Genomic DNA, 18,313 nt, shown 5'->3' on the forward strand with positions numbered 1-18,313 from the left:
ACTGAAACTTACGAGCTTAACACAGACAACTTGTCAGTGATGCACATCTGCATAATGCCTGCCCTGTCTTATAGGTGGAATGGTGTGTACTTCCATGTGGTTACAAGTAAATTATGCCAAATAGTAGTTGCCCAAACAACTTGATATGATTTTGGAAACTGCTTGTGGCCGTTTCCAAAATCATATCCAGTTGCTTGAGTGACTGCCATATTGTTTATTGTATATTGAGCAGTTACACCAGGGCTAGCCCTATGTAATAGCCTCTGGCTAGCGATGGCTCTTTTTATACAGCCAAATAAGTCAAACAAAATCAAACTGCTATGTAACTGTCAATAACTAGTATTTTTATTCTGCACGTCACAAGCTCAATCAATAAGGTCAAGCTTGAAATATCATTTACAGCATTTGTTCTCATTCTGTAGATCACAAGGTCAAGAGGTCACAGTTATAAATGCTGTGGATCACCAGGTCAAGGTCATAAGGTCCCTGTTACAATAAAGGTCAAGAGTCACAGTTACAATCTCTGCAGGTGTCAAGGTCAAGATGTCACCATTACAAACTGCAGGTAATAGGGTCAAGGTCAAGAGGTCACAACTATAGTGTATTAGCCCAGTGTTTGACCTCTGTGGGGCATGCTGGGTACTTCTGTATGGCCTGCATCAGCTGAGACTTGTCAATCATCAGCAGCATGGGGCGGAACTCCTTCTGGCCACGCCCACCTATCCCAGCACCCTCTGCTGCGCGCACCAGCTCCATCTGCTGCAAGTGTTCAAAAGCCTGCGGACAGAGCGAGGGAAGGTGAGGAAAGAAACTATTCAACAACGTGTGAGCCAAAACCTGTACAAATCTTTCTGACATCAAAAGCTGTCTGTGATCCAAAAACCAAGACCACAGCATGTTCAGACATTTTGCTGCAGTACCAAGGACAGCTGCTATGAGGAGATGATGATGTAAATATGGGAGCCATAGAAACCCAACGGAGCTACAGGAACACAACCCCAAACTTAGCCACGTCTGGGATTGTGTTCTCACAGCAAAAGTGCCACCTACATTAGCTACATATAGCAGCAAGAAGCAGAACTCCAGTCAGAAGCTCTGAGGAAGATGTCTGACAGGCATCGAAATGTCAGCAGGTAACATCAACTGGTTGTGTAAAAAAAAACGCTACTATCATATATATGACCTACCAACCTGATTATTTTTGGGGTGAGCTACAGGAAGTTACCCCTTACAGGGCTCGAAATACTTTTTTCTGCATACCTGCACTGGTGCAGGTAACATTGAAAATTACCTGCACCAGACAAATTTTACCTGCACCACTCTGAATTTAGGAAGTATGGATCATACTAAAATTGTTCAGGAACCATTGCTATTTTTTCTTTTATACTTTATAGGTGGTAACAGTCAATGCAGCTAATAACAATCCACATGCACCTACATCACAGGACATTTATGTATAAAACCCAGTACATGGACCAGTGCAGGTTAGGTACAGGTAGACACCAGAAATACCTGCACAGCACCAATTTTACCTGCACTAACCTGCATATGCAGGTGGTATTTCGAGCCCTGCCTTACAATATCTAAAGAAAGAAGAAAAGACTCTCACACCTTGAGCACCACCGGCCTGTCGAAGCTCTGTACTGCATATGACCTGGTCTGGACAAACTTCTGGTATTCTGGAGATAACAAAAGGTTTACTTTTATAAAGGATAATAATAATGGTAACTTATGCATACATTAGTCATATTTCTTAAGTAAAAAGTCATAATTTGTTAAAGAAGGTATCTCCTTTCTTTGTCATTCTTTTTCAAATGTGATACTTTATTCACTTATGATGATAGAAAATAAAACAACCAACTCTTTTTCAAGTACAATGAAGCTAGTAAGGTAATTTGAGATATGACTAAATTCAACTCCTAAGAAAGGACACAATTCTTGTATATAGTTTACTGCAATAACCAGTTGAATACAATAAATACACTTGAGAAAAATGGAAAGAAAAAGATAATTGTAAAAATATGAGGAATGTCTCCCACCATTATACACCATCTGGAAGTTGAAAGGTTGGTTCACGAAGACGTCACTGAGTCTCCTCATGGCCACAACTAGACACAACTCTAACACTGACAGGCCTGCAGAGGGGAAAATAAGGTCATGTATTACTAAGTAACACCAATACTATGAAAGAAATTAGAGTAAAATCAACAAAACATGAAGGACAAAGCTAATGATTCATGAACAATGCTCTGGCGTGTGGTCTAATTAGGGTGGACCCACTGGACAGAGCTACATGGAAGCGTGGTGTGAAGACTACCTGATGGCTGCCTACCCCTGTGTCAGCGATCCCAGCAGCAGTATAATCAAACGATGGATAACGGATACTACTAACATGTGATTTACAAATTTCCTGTGAGCCTTATATGGAGAAAACATAGCTGTCAAAAAAAGGAGAAAATCTTGTCATAAAACTGTTGAAAAGGTAAATGTTGTTAAGGTTTTATCAAAAAGAAGGTAATTTTTCTTATTTGTTGGATTTTTAAATCAAGAAAGAGGACAAAAACAACCTTCTCAATAAGTATATAATATATTCTAACAGACAACATTGCCCCAAGGATAACACACCAGCTAGGCAGTAACTGATGTACATACCATGTAAAGTGTTGGATTTAGAGTCAGCTGTCAGGATCTTGTGGGCCTCGACAAAGTCTGACATTTCCAGTCTAGGATGGGAGGGGCAAATTCTTGCCACAGGCAACATCTAGACATAAAGATATGTCACAGAAAAAGAGCAATAAATGCTGGTTACTCAGAGGTCATTTTCACAATCATAAATTTGGATGCCTTGTATTGATATTTCTTCTGAGTGTGCAAAAATTTACTCTGTATTCATCAGAAATTTCAAACATATTTGGTATTAATCATTTCCAAATGTAAGGAACATACTTAGAATTTTATGGTTCAAGCGTTGCATTTTTATAGGAAAAAATCATACTGAAATTGACATGAATTATGAATAAGATAGCATCCATGAAATCATATTGTTCTGGCCTGACTTAGCTGCATTCTTACCAAGAACATCTTGAGAGTCCGAATGTCCTTGCTTGTGTCGTACAGTTTCCTAAGGATGGAGGTCACCCCTGGGTCATCGCTTAGGCTCTGCAAAGAGATTCAGATTCGTCAAAAACTTGTTGGAAATTTGAAAGAATCATGGCTTTTACATTAATCTTAATCAAAAAGGTCATAGAAAAATACGGATTGACCCCTCTTAAAAATATCACTTGTAAGTTCTTTGTCATTGTTGTCTTCAGCTTTAATTTTCATTCCATTCCACTCATTATTTGAGAGCCCATGTTGATTATTTTCCTTGTTAAAACGTTTCATTTTGAGGTCATGAAAATAGATTGTCAACAGTTTTATGTGATGAACTTCAGATTTTGGGGGCTGATGGGGTTACCGTAATATTCTATTTCCAACCTAACAAGCGAATTTTCATCCTGTGATGGAGGGACGAAAACAGCCCTGATGAGATCCATGGTAAACTAATGAGGATGGTACCCACTTATCTACTTAAGACAAGAGGATTTAATTATCCATCTCACCTCCACGTGTTTGTTCCACTTCCCGCAGAACTTCTTGTCCCTGAACTCTGCCGGCAGCACCAGGAGGGACCTGAACACCCGCAGGTACTGGTCAAAAGTCAGCGAGTTGAAGAGGTGGATCTGTCGGTGGGAGAAACGGGACTTCACGCGCTTCTCAAGCAGCTCGATTACATCCTGGGGAGGGGGGAGATGGAGACGGTCAGAAATCTTATAGTAGCATCAAGGAAGTTTCAAAAGAGTGGTACTGTGGGGACACAATGGAAATTAAGCCAATGACTGTCATGTATGCAAATCGGGACTAATTTGCACTCAAATGTCAATTGCACTTTTCACATGTGAGTCAAACATCGCTGAAAGGCGATTGATGTTCATTAATGCATATATCCGTAAATAAAGAACCTTACTATATGAATGCATATATGTTAGTCCAATGACAGGGATGTGAGCTTACAATGACATCAAACCTTTCAAACTATGATCTGTTTGAACTGTGAACAATGAACCCTTTGATCTGTGAACTGTGAACACTTTGAACTGTGAACTATGAACCAGGTATTTGAACTGTGACTTTTTCAATTATGAGCCTACCAGCCTACAAGTGAGCCCTATGAGTCCGTGGTCGGAGCCTGTTATGACTGAGACACGTGACGTCATACCTGTAACAGTGTTGAACTATGAACCATTAAACTGTGAACTATGAACCCTTTATTTGAACTGTGACCTATGAACCCATCAGCCTACAGGTCAGACCTATGACTGTAATCGGAGCCTGCTGTGACTGAGCCACATCAAACCCTTTGAACTATGAACCTTTGAAGGCTTGAACTATGACCTATGAACCTACCAGCCTACAGGTCAGCCCTATGACTGTTATCGGAGCCTGCTGTGACTGAGCCACGTCAAACAGGTTGTACAGCAGCGTCTGGTTCTTATGGTGGGCAAAAAGGTCAAACTCCTCAAGGACAAACAGCACAGCCTGGCTGTCCCTACTGCCTGTGGGGAGAATACACAGGCTGATCATTAAATGTAGTAAAAGTAGGGTAAGTTAGCAGTCAGTTTAAGAGTGTAAAGTTATGAGTGCTTGACCTGTTTTTTTTTCTTTGTAGTTAACGATTTATGAAGGTTGTCCACTATGATTAAAGAAAGCCCCGGGCATCACATCAAACACACTGTATAGCTGATATATCTTAGAGATAACATTACTCACCTTTCTTTAGTGCTTCCAGCAGGAAAGCAAGGTTGTCTGCAAAGGAACCCTGAAAAACAGAACAAGGAAACAATCTGAAAACTACAGTTGCAACAATCTTAGTCTCTTAACCATCTTGTTTTGATGTTGTTTGTGCACTGTTGCACTAATGTTGACTCTACTTGTGCAATTACCTGAACATGCATGTACTTTTCATATATTTTTGGAGGAAGGTTACATTTTAAGCAGATGTTGTTTCCTCTTAATACCTGTTACGTAGAGAATTACTAATAAAAGAAAAGAAAACTCACAAACACCCTGTTCCCCACCACGTTCTCTAGCTGCAGTTGTCGGGTGATCTCCTTCAGCGCGATCCTGTCGTCTGTCTGTAACAAACCTGGAGTGGAGGATACAGAAGAAAATATCTCAAAACCAGTCTAACAAGAACATCTTGTTGGTTAGAAACTATACAAACTGGAGCTAACTACAGTGAACACCATAGACTGTTGAAATGGAAATAGGTTATATTTCATTAATCTGTATACAATCTACAACATAACATGACATTTTAGCTTAAGTTGTATCAGACAAGTAGCCCCAGATACAACAACCGTTCCTGACAGCTATAAACTGAATGAACTGGAACTAACTGCACCATAGACTGTTAAAATAAATATAACGCTAGTTCACCTTTATTCGTATGTTAAGCTATAGCCGTTGTAAATAAAACAGGATATATAGGGATATAATGTTGATGGACAGTGGTTTTAAATTGCATTTTTTAAAATATAATGCAGTTTGAGACCATCATCCGTCGACTTGATATCCCGAAATACCTTGGTGTTAAATACAATGGATAAATGTTATCCCGCGAATAAAGGTGAACTAGCGTTAGCTTGCTAGGTTATATCTTATCATGCTGGAGACAATTTAAAAAACAACACAACATCAGTAGAAGTGACCCACCGTTCAGATGCACCTCCAGCACATTGTCTCTGAAGTCCCTGTTTTCCTTTAACTCTGCCAGGACACTACTCAGCAGCTGGGAACATTTAGAGAAGAATTTGTCCTGAATACTAGTAAGTCTCTTGAATAGTTTTATTTGTGTGGTGGTTAAAGGGGGTATCACATTGGACTGCAGGCCTGTGTCCTAAATTGGATGTGTTACCTTTGACTTAAATCAATACGATGGGAATATCATACAGCATAATGTATGATTAAAAAGATAATAAACTGCAGCTTCTGTGAGGTACTAGTACCCGATTTATCTATTTATTTATTTATTTCACACACGCAAAAAAAAAAAGCCACGTCCCTCCTGAATTGAGTGAGATTTGTTACATGACGTACCATAAAAATACACGGCATGAACATACAAATACAAATCCAGGTTACATTACAAAACGATCGGCAAGTAAACAGCCGGAAGGCCAGCACGATACCAGTAGATTTAGTGAACCCATGAAAATATTGAGAGTTGGCTTTACACATTACCATAGTCTTCCCTGCTCCCCGGGGTCCTATGATGAGGGCGGAGTTGCTCTCCCCCATAGATGAACATCTCTGGATCAAATCTAATAAATGTCTGATGAAAAAATGAATATGTATTGTTGTTAAATGTTAGTGCACACACTACAATATCAGTGACAAACATTGAGAATGTAATCATATCATCAAAATTGTTTGTTTTTTCATGCATAACGTTACTGTTGAGAAAAAGATTGATGTACATCAGATGTTAACATTGACTATCATAATTCTACCAGGTGGCATAATACTGCCACCTCAAAAATCGTTAGTATAGAGGTCTTCCCATGGTTGTCTTAAACACCGAATGTTAAATATCCTAAATGTAATACGATTCAGATATTTCCATGTTGAAAACAATCTTGAGAAGGTCTCTATAACAACGTTTTTGGAGGTGGCGGTATAATGGCACCTGGTGGAATTATGCTAAATGTATATGTTAACGTTACTCTTTCAATTTTCATATCATCTTACAAAAGAACCAATCAAGTTCGAAGTTGGCTTGTTGTACACAACATAACATCATAAGTCGCCTTAGGTCATAATATCCTGGAATTTGTGTTTGATTAGAACTTTACTGTACATAGTAAAACAAAGATGATCTTGCTACCTGCGAGGTTTGTCCAGATCATTCTCTCCGGCTACGTCACAAGGCGCTGAGATCTTATAAACCCGCTCCCGGAGAACTCTCTGCAGCTCCGAGTAACACGCGCCTTCCGACATCGCCGCCGAACCTGTAGATTTTCTCTTACTCATTTTCTTTTACCTTTTAAATCGCTTCTACTCAACACTAAGTCTACACACTTTACTATGTTGTCACGCTTGCTTTTCCCGCCACTACGTACCCTAATGCTCCATAACGTGATGTCTGATTGGCTAAAGTTTATGCAAATTTTTCATCGACCAATGAGGCAGCATGTTACAAAACATAACCTTTGACAAATCGTTGACCTCACGTTGACATCCAACATGGCTGACGGAGAAGCGAAATCAGAAAGCGTCCCCGGACCGAGCGAGAAGAAACCGGTCTGTAGCTTCAGCTTTAAGAGAAGGAAAAACTTGGGCAACGCCAGGAAAAGGAAAGCAAGCAGCAGCTCCAGCGGTAGGTAGTAGGATAGCGGGACTAGTATGGAATTCTGAGAAATTCGATCCCCATTCTTGCCCCCCTCCCACCATACGAACACACTACGTACAATATTTTCTAAAAAGTACTCTGTATATATCTGATAGTTGTCACTCCTTCGTTGATTATAAACTTATGAGTTAAATTTATGTTCTGTCCTGTACATATATTCATGATATTGTGTATTCAACAGTGCTTGTTATGAGTTAAATGCGTCCAAACGCACGCAGTTAAGCGTTACATGTAGCTTTCTTCGAACTTCTTATTTCAGAAAGGTTTAACGTTACAAGTGTGAAACATTGGAGAACATTATTTTCGTCTGTCTGTTGTATCAATAGGCAGTGATGAAGGTGTGTCGGCTGTGGTGAGGAGAGAGAAGAAACCAGGAGTCAGCGACAACCCCATGATACAAAAGGTATGGATGGAACTGAATTAGATTATTTTAGGGCTACCCTTACACTTAAAGCAATAGCAAAAACAAAGTAAGCACGCTCACTGTTCTTCTTCTTCTTAGTGTTTAGGTGGCCACCATCAACTTGCTGATGTTTCTGCCACACTTAACAGAGGTGCTGGTACAGAAGGTTGTCTGTTGTAGCTTGATGTAATGGTCTGTCTTGGGGGTCTACTAAACTGTTAGTGTAGATTTGCTACCTTATCCCTGAAGGATTCCAGGGTTGGGGCAGTCACCATCTCTGCAGAAAGCAAGTTCCACTCGGACACAGTTCGTGGAAAGAATGACTGTTTGAGTACATATAGTATATGCAGCATTGCAGTGACAAGAATTAATATGTCGACTCAAAGGTGAAGGCCACTGAGACATAAACAAATCATGTCTGGACATTGTGTAAGTTGGGGACAACTAAGAGAACAACTGCTTCATTCTTTCACTTAAGTCTCAAAGTCTCTCTTCACTTTAGAGGAAGAAGTGAATTTCGTTATTTATCTCAAGCTCACTCAGCCTTCAACACAGTCAGAGGCCTAGGGCTAGGGGCCACCATAGCCAACTGGCAATCTGGTGTTGAAAATAGAACAGCCTACTAGTAGAGAGATATGTCTACAACATCCAATGTAATAGAAGGCAATGCCTGTACAGTATATGATTGATTGATTGCAGCTCACCCCTTGGTTTTCCTCCCTGTCCAGACGAAGCGGTTGGTGAGGAGAGACCAGGGAGAGTCCAGTAGTGAGGACAGTGAAGGGGAGACACCTCGCCTCACCGTCTCCTACAAATCCACAAGAACTGCTGTACGGACACCGCAAATCTTTCTTACTGCCTGCGTTTTTTTATTAACCCTGTGTGAGAGATTTAAGACGACGTCTTTTTTCTAGAATCTAAGACAAAAGTATACTGTTGTGGTAAGACAGTTTTGTCTGTGTTTGTAGTTAAATTAGTAAAGAGCAAACATTTTGGTATTACACAGAAAGTTTGCAATTTTTTTTCCTGTCCTGTTCCAGTCATCCTCAGAATTCAACTGAATTCTTTTTTTTTTTTTTTTTTTTTTTTTTTTATTTATTTATTGTATTTTCAATTATTTACACACAGAACAAAGAAGAGCCTCCCTTGAATATAAAGCTAAATGTCTAACAGCCACATTGTATACATTATTACAGATCACATCATATAAATATTATGTCATTATTCTCGTTATTAGCTATCAAAGCATTACTTAATATAATTTTATCATCACATTGTAACACATTATATCATAAGACCATATTAACATGATATTAGATCATTGTACATCGTTTTATCGTGTTATTGTAACATATTAATCAAATATCATTCTCGTATCGTATTTATATTATTTCGTAATTATTTCTACCTTTTTAAATTCAAATCAAAAACATAAGGTTCCCCACTTACCCCGATGCTTCTCCAGCTTCCCTCTCCGAGATGCAATAAGACGTTCAGTTTTTTCAAAAGTATATATCAGTTTTTTAAAGGCCTGGAAGTTTATCATTTTAAAGCGTCTACACCGGAAAATAAAAACTTTACCTAACAAAATAATCAAATTTTTCAGTGGGGGCGCATCGTTACATGTATCTCCAAATATGATAATAAAGGCGTTTAGGTCAAAATCTATAGAAGTTTCCACTCGTAACCAACTTTGTACATCATTCCAAAAGGGTACAACATGCGGACACTCCCAGAAAACATGAGTATAGGACTCTACATCATCGTGACAGAAAGAACAGGAGTTAGAGTCTATTAATTTCCATATATGTAGAATTTTGTTACAAGGTAAGAATTTATTAATTAAACGGTATTGAAAGTATCTAGCACTAGGATCAATAGTACATCTGTATAAATTTGTAAATACTTCTCGCCATGGTATAGGTTTGTCAAAATGATAAAACCAAGAAAGTCTAGTATTATGTGCAAGACTGACATCGTTCATGGACGTAAGAAAGTAGATATACATGCTTTTGTTGATTTTTATGTTTCGTAACCATTTATAATTTTTTTGAAAGGGCAGGCACACAAGGTCTTTACGCTTCTCAGTACTAAGTATTTTTTTCCATTTACCGGGAATAGCTGAAATAAGTTGTAGATATCTATGTTGGTCACAAGCATTTGGAAAATTTATACTGAACTCATCATAAGACATAAAATTACCATTCGGGGACAGCAAGTCATTTATGAAATAGATATTTCTATTCAGGAAAGAAGTCATACAAACAGTTCTACCATCAATGATAATTTTAGAGTTTAAACAAATTAATTGCTGTCGTATATTTGCCGGCGTCGTGGGCTCTACTTGCTGAAATTTAAACCAGGCCATAAAAACTTCAGAAAAAAATCCTTTTAAACAAAGGTTTTTCACCGAGGACAGCTGGTAAAAAGGAAATAAACTATGACTAAGTTGAGGATGGAAGACTGTTACCCAAGAGGAAAACCATTCGGGATGGGAATAAAGTTTAGGCACCCATGAAGCTTTTATAGAAGAGTTGAATGCACGTAAGTTTTTTAAATTAAGTCCTCCATTTTCAAATACATTGTATAATACCTTCCGTGCAACTCGTTCAGGACCGTCGTCCCAAATAAAAGAAAATATCTTCTTTTCATATACTTTGAAAAAGGAGTCGTCAGGGGATGGTAAGACTTGAAATAAATTCGTAAACTGGGGAACCACCAAGGTGTTAATAATAACAATTTTACCATACAGGGACAAATATTTATTCTTCATAGGGCGTAATAGTCTATCTAGTCTTTCCAGACGGGGTTCGAAATTAACGTTTGTGATTAAGTTTAAATCAACAGGAATATTGATGCCCAGTAGGTCAACATCCCCGTCAACCCACTGTATCGGTAGATGGGTGGGCAAACGAAAATTAGATAACTTCAAGGAACCTAGTCGTAATATTTTGCATTTATCTACATTTAAAGAAAGACCTGAGATATTGGAAAAACGCTCTAGATCCGACAACAAGGCATAAAATGATGCTAACTTTGGTTCGAAAGGAAAATTTGAATCGTCGGCGTATTGTGATATCTTTGTAGTTTTTTCGTATATCTTTAAACCCCGTATAGAATGATTAGACCTAATCTTAATAGCAAGCACCTCAACCGCCATGAGAAAAAGATAAGGGGACAATGGACATCCCTGGCGAACTCCGCGATTTAAATTGAAGGGGTCTGAAATGTAACCGTTGTTTATAACGCAACTTGTCGTTTTTTCATATAAAACCTTTACCCATTTAATTAGCTGTGGACCAAAGTTGAAAAATTCTAAAGATTTAAAGATGAAATCCCACCTAAGCGTGTCAAATGCTTTCTTAAAATCTGCTACAAATATTAACCCAGGCTTGTTCTCTTGATCGTAATGCTCTATTGTATCTAATAATCTTCTAATGTTGTCGCCTATATACCTATCCTTAATAAACCCAGTCTGATCCTCTTCAATTATGTCCGTGATTACATGTTTGATTCTAAGAGAAATGCATTTTGAAAGTATTCTCGTATCACAACCTAAAAGGGTAAGAGGGCGCCAATTTCCCATGGCGGTTGGGTCTTTGTCTATGCCTTTACTGTCTTTTTTGAGCAGCAATGAAATCAATCCTTTTCTTTGAGTTTCTGACAGACATCCATTAACAAAAGAATAATTAAAACATGTTAACATTGGTTTTTTAAAGACATCAAAAAAATTCTCAACTGAATTCTTGACTACATTGTGTGCAAGGGTTAGATGTTCCACTTTCAAAAGCTTCCACTTTGGAACTTGAAGTTGGATGTGAGACCTCCAGCTGCTTCTGTTCTGTAGGTCTGCATTCTGGAGGTTCAGATGGTTAATTTCTTGCTCTTAACGTCTTGTTTACTTTTGCAGAAACCAGAGGGCCCAGATGACATGGGTGCCACCAGGGAGTACGAACTGGACACACAGAAGGACAGAGACGACCAGGCTGTGTTCGAGAGACAACTGCAGACTAACAAGGTCAGTTATTAACTAAATATACAAACTGAAAACAAAATTCTTGGAACTGTACATTCATACCTTTTGGTGATGACATCAGTTGACGAGCAAATCAAGAAATGGGTTCTTCAGCCCTCATGTTTAATGAAGACACCCCCTCTCGCAAGTGGACTTACGGCATTTCAGGTATAGGGACACCTGTTCGAAACAGGTGCTTTAACCCATTCTTTAATTCTCTCAATGTGTAGAGACCAATCAGCACCCTCGTCCAAAATTTCAACAATTCCATACATCAGAGATGTCAAAGTTCCCAGATGGAATAGCAGAGAAGCGATAGTGTATAATAAACTATAGAGAAAACTATTTTCTGGATGTTACCCAGGCCATATGTCACTGGGAATGCCATATTGAAGATGTGACAGCATGTACTTCTGAGTTTCCCCATTGTTTTATACACCATGTTCTGTTTGTAGAATAATGGAGAGAAAGAGCATAAATTTGTGATGAATTTGCAGGAGATGAAAGGAAAGGAAGATGATAAGATCTACCGAGGTCAGAACAACTACATGGTGTACTATGAGAAGAAGGACACAGCACAGGGGAATGCTGCCAGTGGTATGGTCAGGTAAGGGTCTGGCTCAGAAGCACCTCCTAGCAACATGTCATGGTATTGCAATCCTAATGGCATGTTCATGTTAAGAATTGTCTGTCTTAGCCTGACTGTTGTCTTACTTTTGGTTTTTACCCTCCCCCCAGCAGAACATTGGAGTAGTGCAAGCCAAGCAGTTGATTACCATTCTGCCTGGTACCTAATTAATATAATGATATTCTAACTTACAAATTTGAAGGTAAAGTGCTACTTCAACAGGGAAAAGGTTAAAATAAAAAGACTGCTTCCTGTAACACCTAGATTACAGCATTTAAATACTAGGTACCAATTTGCGGAGACTTTTTGGATGATGATTTTGAAAGAAAGGAAGAAACAAGTGGGACAGAATGTCAAGGAAATGCTTAAAAAATTAGAAAAGCAAGGAAAGAAATCTCAGACTAAAACTAGTAAAAGAAATATTTGGTGTGAAGAAAGAAAGTAACAGTGAAAGGATAAGAATTATATAACACATAGATACAGATAGTCCACAAGGTGTGCGGTGGACAGAGCCGCATGGAAGCACAGTGTGAAGACAAGCCTACTGCTGCCTACCTGTGTCAGGGACCCCAGCAGCAGTATAATGAGTGTGACAATTTATAGTAAGTGAGTGACATAGTCCAAGGTAAATTGTAAAATTAATATAATGTCACCAATGTTTGCTGTACAGGAAAGGTCCAATCCGAGCTCCAGCAAACTTGCGCGCGACGACGCGGTGGGACTACCAGCCTGACCTCTGTAAAGACTTCAAGGAGACCGGGTTCTGTGGATTCGGAGGTCAGAAAAGTTTTACACTTTATTGATCATTGCCAATCTCTTACTTCACTTGATGACATAAAGATTCTTCATACAATTTTGTATCCTTCTGTTTGCAGTACTTAAGACTGGCCCTTAGACCTAGCTCTAATGTTCATTGTAGAAATTTGTACTTGTAAGAAATTGAATGGTTGTTTCCCTATATATCTGCTGCAATCTGCATCTGTATGAAGTTATGAGCATACACTGGTTTGTTGTTGTTGCAATGTTAGAATCAGTAGTAGAAATGCTTTCCTGTTATTTAACCCTAAAATGACATTCGGCTGTAGCTTCAGACAAGTTTTTGACTGAGCACTTTGTCAAGAAATAAATTAATCTGCTGCTTCAATGGCATAACTTATAAAGATTATAGCTATATGACTTGGTGAGCTGTGGACAGAATGTGCCTTGTGGCATCCTCCATCTATTCAGGGGTGGATGTACATGTAGGACCCTGATGTATATTGTTTGTTTTACACATTTCTCCTACAGACAGCTGTAAGTTCATGCACGACAGAACAGACTACAAACTGGGCTGCAGGGTTATAGCTATAGTTTAGATACAGCTGGATGAGATGTGTGGACTGACTTGTGTTGTATAATCTCCCCTACAGACAGCTGTAAGTTCATGCACGACAGAACAGACTACAAACTGGGCTGCAGGGTTATAGCTATAGTTTAGATACAGCTGGATGAGATGTGTGGACTGACTTGTGTTGTATAATCTCCCCTACAGACAGCTGTAAGTTCATGCACGACAGAACAGACTACAAACTGGGCTGCAGGGTTATAGCTATAGTTTAGATACAGCTGGATGAGATGTGTGGACTGACTTGTGTTGTATAATCTCCCCTACAGACAGCTGTAAGTTCATGCACGACAGAACAGACTACAAACTGGGCTGCAGGGTTATAGCTATAGTTTAGATACAGCTGGATGAGATGTGTGGACTGACTTGTGTTGTATAATCTCCCCTACAGACAGCTGTAAGTTCATGCACGACAGAACAGACTACAAACTGGGCTGGCAGCTGGAGTTGGAGGAGAGGAGGGAGGGAGCTGATGGGGACGATGGTAAGAATAAGCTACCTCACATGTCTAAGTTTGCAAGGGGAAGGTCAAAGGTTATGTCTAGACACATTTTGCTGGAACAACATTTCCCATAATCCCTGGAGCTGTGAGTAAACTTCTACAAATTTGTCACTCAAGACATCATGCAAAAAATCTTAGATTCCTGACAGCATGAGCTAATATTTGTAAAAATAATTATAGAATTGTAACTCCTATGGATTCACAGTGGATTTATTTCAGACCTATGTTGTTGTTTTTTATACCATGGGATTACTATATTGAGATTAACAGTTGCATATCAGTCTATGGAGATATTGAGATTATGGTGTCCAGTTGCTGATTCATTTACTGAACCTCACAAAGCTTCTGATAGTGAAGTAGGCTTCACAAACATAGAGTTGATTTCATCCCTTCCCCCCAGATCCCCACATGTATGAGATCAGCTCAGACGAGGATGATCTCCCGTTCAAGTGTATCTACTGCAGGAAATCCTTCAAAAACCCTGTGGTCACCAAGTGAGTACAACTCTGATGTACACCTTTTAGATATGTTTTGAACCCATTTAGCAGTTGCTTTTATTGGAGGGGACACGGTACACTGCACTTTTTGTGTAAAGATCTTTGAAATACAAAATTAATGTATATCTATGCCAGTTTTTAGGGAAATAAAGATTACATATGTGTGTGTGCAACAAACATATAAGGAAGCATATTTCTGTACATGACACGTTAAACTTAGCCACCTTTAGTGTCCTGTACCTGTGCTAATATACATCTAGCCGATATAACTGCCCTTTGACAGTTAACACACCAGCTTCGTAGGCACACGGTATGGCAGCAGCTGGTTATATTACACTGAACGACTTGTCACACCTAACCTCTGCACATCAGACTGAAAAGTTACTAGTATCGAGTGAGGATGCACGTACTGCACTGTACTTGATGGTAACCAATTACACTCATTGATAGCTAAATGTATAGAATATAACTCTCAACGTTATTGCAAGATTAAGATTTTGGATAGTGGTCAGTGATAAACAATCATTCAATAAGTAATGTACTATTTTTACCTATTTTGTCCTTTATCGTAGATGCCAACACTACTTCTGTGAAGTGTGTGCGCTGAAGCTGTACAAAAAGTCCAAGAGATGTTACGTGTGCGGACAGCAGACCAACGGGGTATTCAACCCAGCTAAAGGTTTGTAGCCATTCTAAATGTCTGCTGGTGTAGATAGAATCAAGCTATGACTTATGCAGTTTATGTATTCTGATACTCCAATAACTTAAGAAGTTTGCAATCATTGGTACAGTGATCTGCAAACTTAGATGACTTTTTCAGGGCCCTCACATTGGGTTTAGCCATCCAGCCACTAAATTGCTGTATGATACAAAGTAGATGAAAGAAGTGGAAAGTCAGACAGAATTTGCTGTATTTTATCAGACATTGTGAGTGAGTCTGAAGACAGGTTTGGTTCATGATCAATCACTGATGGAAGACAGCACATCCTCTCGGATTCTGATTCCAGGGTTGTAGCCAGCCTGAAATCATTTTCCGCCCCCTTGATTTTGAATGGCTTTGGCGCAGTGATCCTAGGGGGGTCTGGGGGCATGCTCCCAAGGAAAATTTTGACATCTAGACCCTCTGAAACACTCTTTCCTGCATTTTGGGGGTTGAATTAGAGAGGACACATTTTTTTCCATCCCCAGCCGCAAAATTCTGTCAAAGGACGGAAAGACTGGTGCTGGCTACAACCCTGTCTGATTCAGTTCTATGTTCTATTTGGTATGATTCATATTCATACCCAAAGGATTAATTCTAAAAAATATTTTTACAGAAATCATCGCCAGACTGGAGAAGGCTGGAGCAGACAATGATTCTGACGAGAGCGATGATGATGATGATGATAATGAGCAGGAAGATGATGGCTGATCCATTCTGTACATCAAAGGAATATCTAGAGCTGAGTTTTATATCTTATGTATTACTGTACATGTATATGTAGATGGAAGGATGCCTACTGCTAACTACTGTATAGGGAGACAACACAGACCTGACTATCTGTATAATATCTGCAAGCAGAGTATTGTAGACTTGTTTCCAATAAACAAAATCTCCCATCATTACTGGGCGACATGACATACAATATTTTCCCCACCCAAGTAGTGAGATTTTGCAGTTCAAGAAGTCTTGATGTTTTGTTATTCCAGGAGTTGATTTTGTCTCTGGTTAAGAGTCTCCAGTGGATGTGACAACAAAGTTGCCCAGAATCAGTGACCAACGTTTGTAAACATAGTCTTGTTTATGTTTGAACTATGATGAGGAGACATGATATTGGCATATGCAAAGCTGTGCCAGCTTGTTTTATTGGACATGGTAGCAAAACATCAAAGTTTTCAACATACAAATTATACATCACTTGTGTTTGTATCTGTAAATTTGTACTAAGCAGTCATAATAAGTGAGAACACAATAAAAAATAATAAAAGAAATAAAACACTAGCGTAGATTTGTGTCTTGTGGAATTATTCAACACCTTTTCAAGACAAAGGCTTAGAGTTGTAAAACGTGACATTTTGTCTCTAAAACTCCAATTCACCACCAACTTTGTACATGTACTTCAAACAATCTAATTTAACACCACACTATATAAGTAATATTACCATAAGTGCTAATTGAAAGTTACATTTTTATCTATTTACAACTAAGTGATGATTACAATTCACACACTCTGTTGGTCCTTTTCCCCCCAAAAAATGTGCTGGCGTATTGCCAAAATGGCCTGAAAAGAATCATTTTCCTACTCTCTGAAGGAATCATAAGCACTGTACAATGCATTTGTTTAAACCCACGCCAGGGGTTCATAAACGATTGGGGCACTATGGACAGCTTTTGGCTCATTCTTGTCCTCATAGATCAGTCGACTCATAGTCATTCTCGTGCCTGGTAACCTGCGGACCAGCTCCAGCACCTTTAGGAATTGTTGCCCCATAGCTTTCATGGGACTGTGGATCAACGGACATTTCTGCAGTAACAGCAGACTCGTTGTCATTCTCATACACAATAACCCGTGGAACTGTCCCGTGGTCAACCTCCCCTCCCCTCCTCACATGGCCGTTCTCATACTTGCGGGACCAAGGACCGTATTCAGATGGAACTGATTCATATATGTGAGCGTGTGGAGGGTCAGGACCATGTACAGCTGCCCACCCGTTCTGCACATCAGTCGGTGGACCTACTCCATTCCTACATGGAAGGGAAGGAGACGGGACCTCATAATGTACTGAAAAGCTGGTACGATCTCCCCGGTAGGCTGAATTTGATCCTCCAGACCTTGACCTAGCAATTGCATCTTGATACTCAGCTTCGTCTATTCCCGGGGCACGTTGGTTTGTTTGGTGGGGATGCCCATGTATTGTAACATTGGCCGTGGCGTTTGTATTGTTGAACACAATACTTGTGCCTGGCATTGAGGCGGGATTGTTCGCCATTTTACTGTGATACTTCCAGGCTGCACAAAGACAGCAGCATAAAAGAAGGGCCCCGACTGCTACGCCCAGAGAAAAAATGATTAAGCTATAGATGCCCGAACTTTGCTTTTGACAGGTACAGCAGGGATCCCCGAGATCAGAAAGACTTACGTTCTGTAGCAAGTTTTTCCCCTGGAGGTTATAAGGCCCAGCGCATGTGATCTGGTGCTCAAATGGATACGACCCGTTCATCATTTTCTTAAAGGGCCGCATCCAACAGTCACACTGCCAGGGATTATTGTCAATGTTGACAATTGCGATGGAGGCCAATATGTCATAGGCTAAGTCTGGCAGTGATTGCATTTGATTGTAGTCCAGTGTAAGGTTTGAGAGCACCGGGGTATTCAAATTTAGTAAGAGATATGTAGGAAAATATCCGATACGGTTTTGAGACAGAAACAAGTCCCGTAGATTATGAAGCCCCA

General features: G+C 39.5%; 2 protein-coding genes across 2 annotated transcripts; one reads left to right on the plus strand and one right to left on the minus strand.

Annotated features, from left to right (window-relative positions):
- Nucleotides 1-475: 475 nt before the first annotated feature.
- On the minus strand, nt 476-7,202 carry LOC118403279 (origin recognition complex subunit 4-like). Its single transcript, XM_035801926.1, has 12 exons — nt 6,926-7,202; nt 6,283-6,373; nt 5,755-5,830; nt 5,100-5,185; nt 4,810-4,858; nt 4,447-4,595; nt 3,603-3,776; nt 3,073-3,159; nt 2,653-2,761; nt 2,040-2,135; nt 1,612-1,679; nt 476-777 (listed from the first exon to the last, which is right to left on the minus strand). Exons 1-12 carry the CDS (start codon nt 7,069-7,071, stop codon nt 595-597), a joined length of 1,314 nt encoding a protein of 437 aa, XP_035657819.1. The 5' UTR covers nt 7,072-7,202; the 3' UTR covers nt 476-594.
- A 26-nt stretch (nt 7,203-7,228) lies between these two features.
- On the plus strand, nt 7,229-16,838 carry LOC118403281 (E3 ubiquitin-protein ligase RNF113A-like). Its single transcript, XM_035801927.1, has 10 exons — nt 7,229-7,417; nt 7,777-7,853; nt 8,582-8,683; nt 11,764-11,871; nt 12,366-12,475; nt 13,167-13,273; nt 14,272-14,364; nt 14,783-14,876; nt 15,452-15,558; nt 16,196-16,838. The coding sequence occupies exons 1-10, from the start codon at nt 7,285-7,287 to the stop codon at nt 16,288-16,290; spliced, it is 1,026 nt and encodes a 341-aa protein (XP_035657820.1). The 5' UTR covers nt 7,229-7,284; the 3' UTR covers nt 16,291-16,838.
- The last annotated feature ends 1,475 nt before the right edge of the window (nt 16,839-18,313 follow it).

Source organism: Branchiostoma floridae, chromosome 16, assembly GCF_000003815.2.
Source record: "Branchiostoma floridae strain S238N-H82 chromosome 16, Bfl_VNyyK, whole genome shotgun sequence".
Lineage (NCBI taxonomy): Eukaryota > Metazoa > Chordata > Leptocardii > Amphioxiformes > Branchiostomatidae > Branchiostoma > Branchiostoma floridae.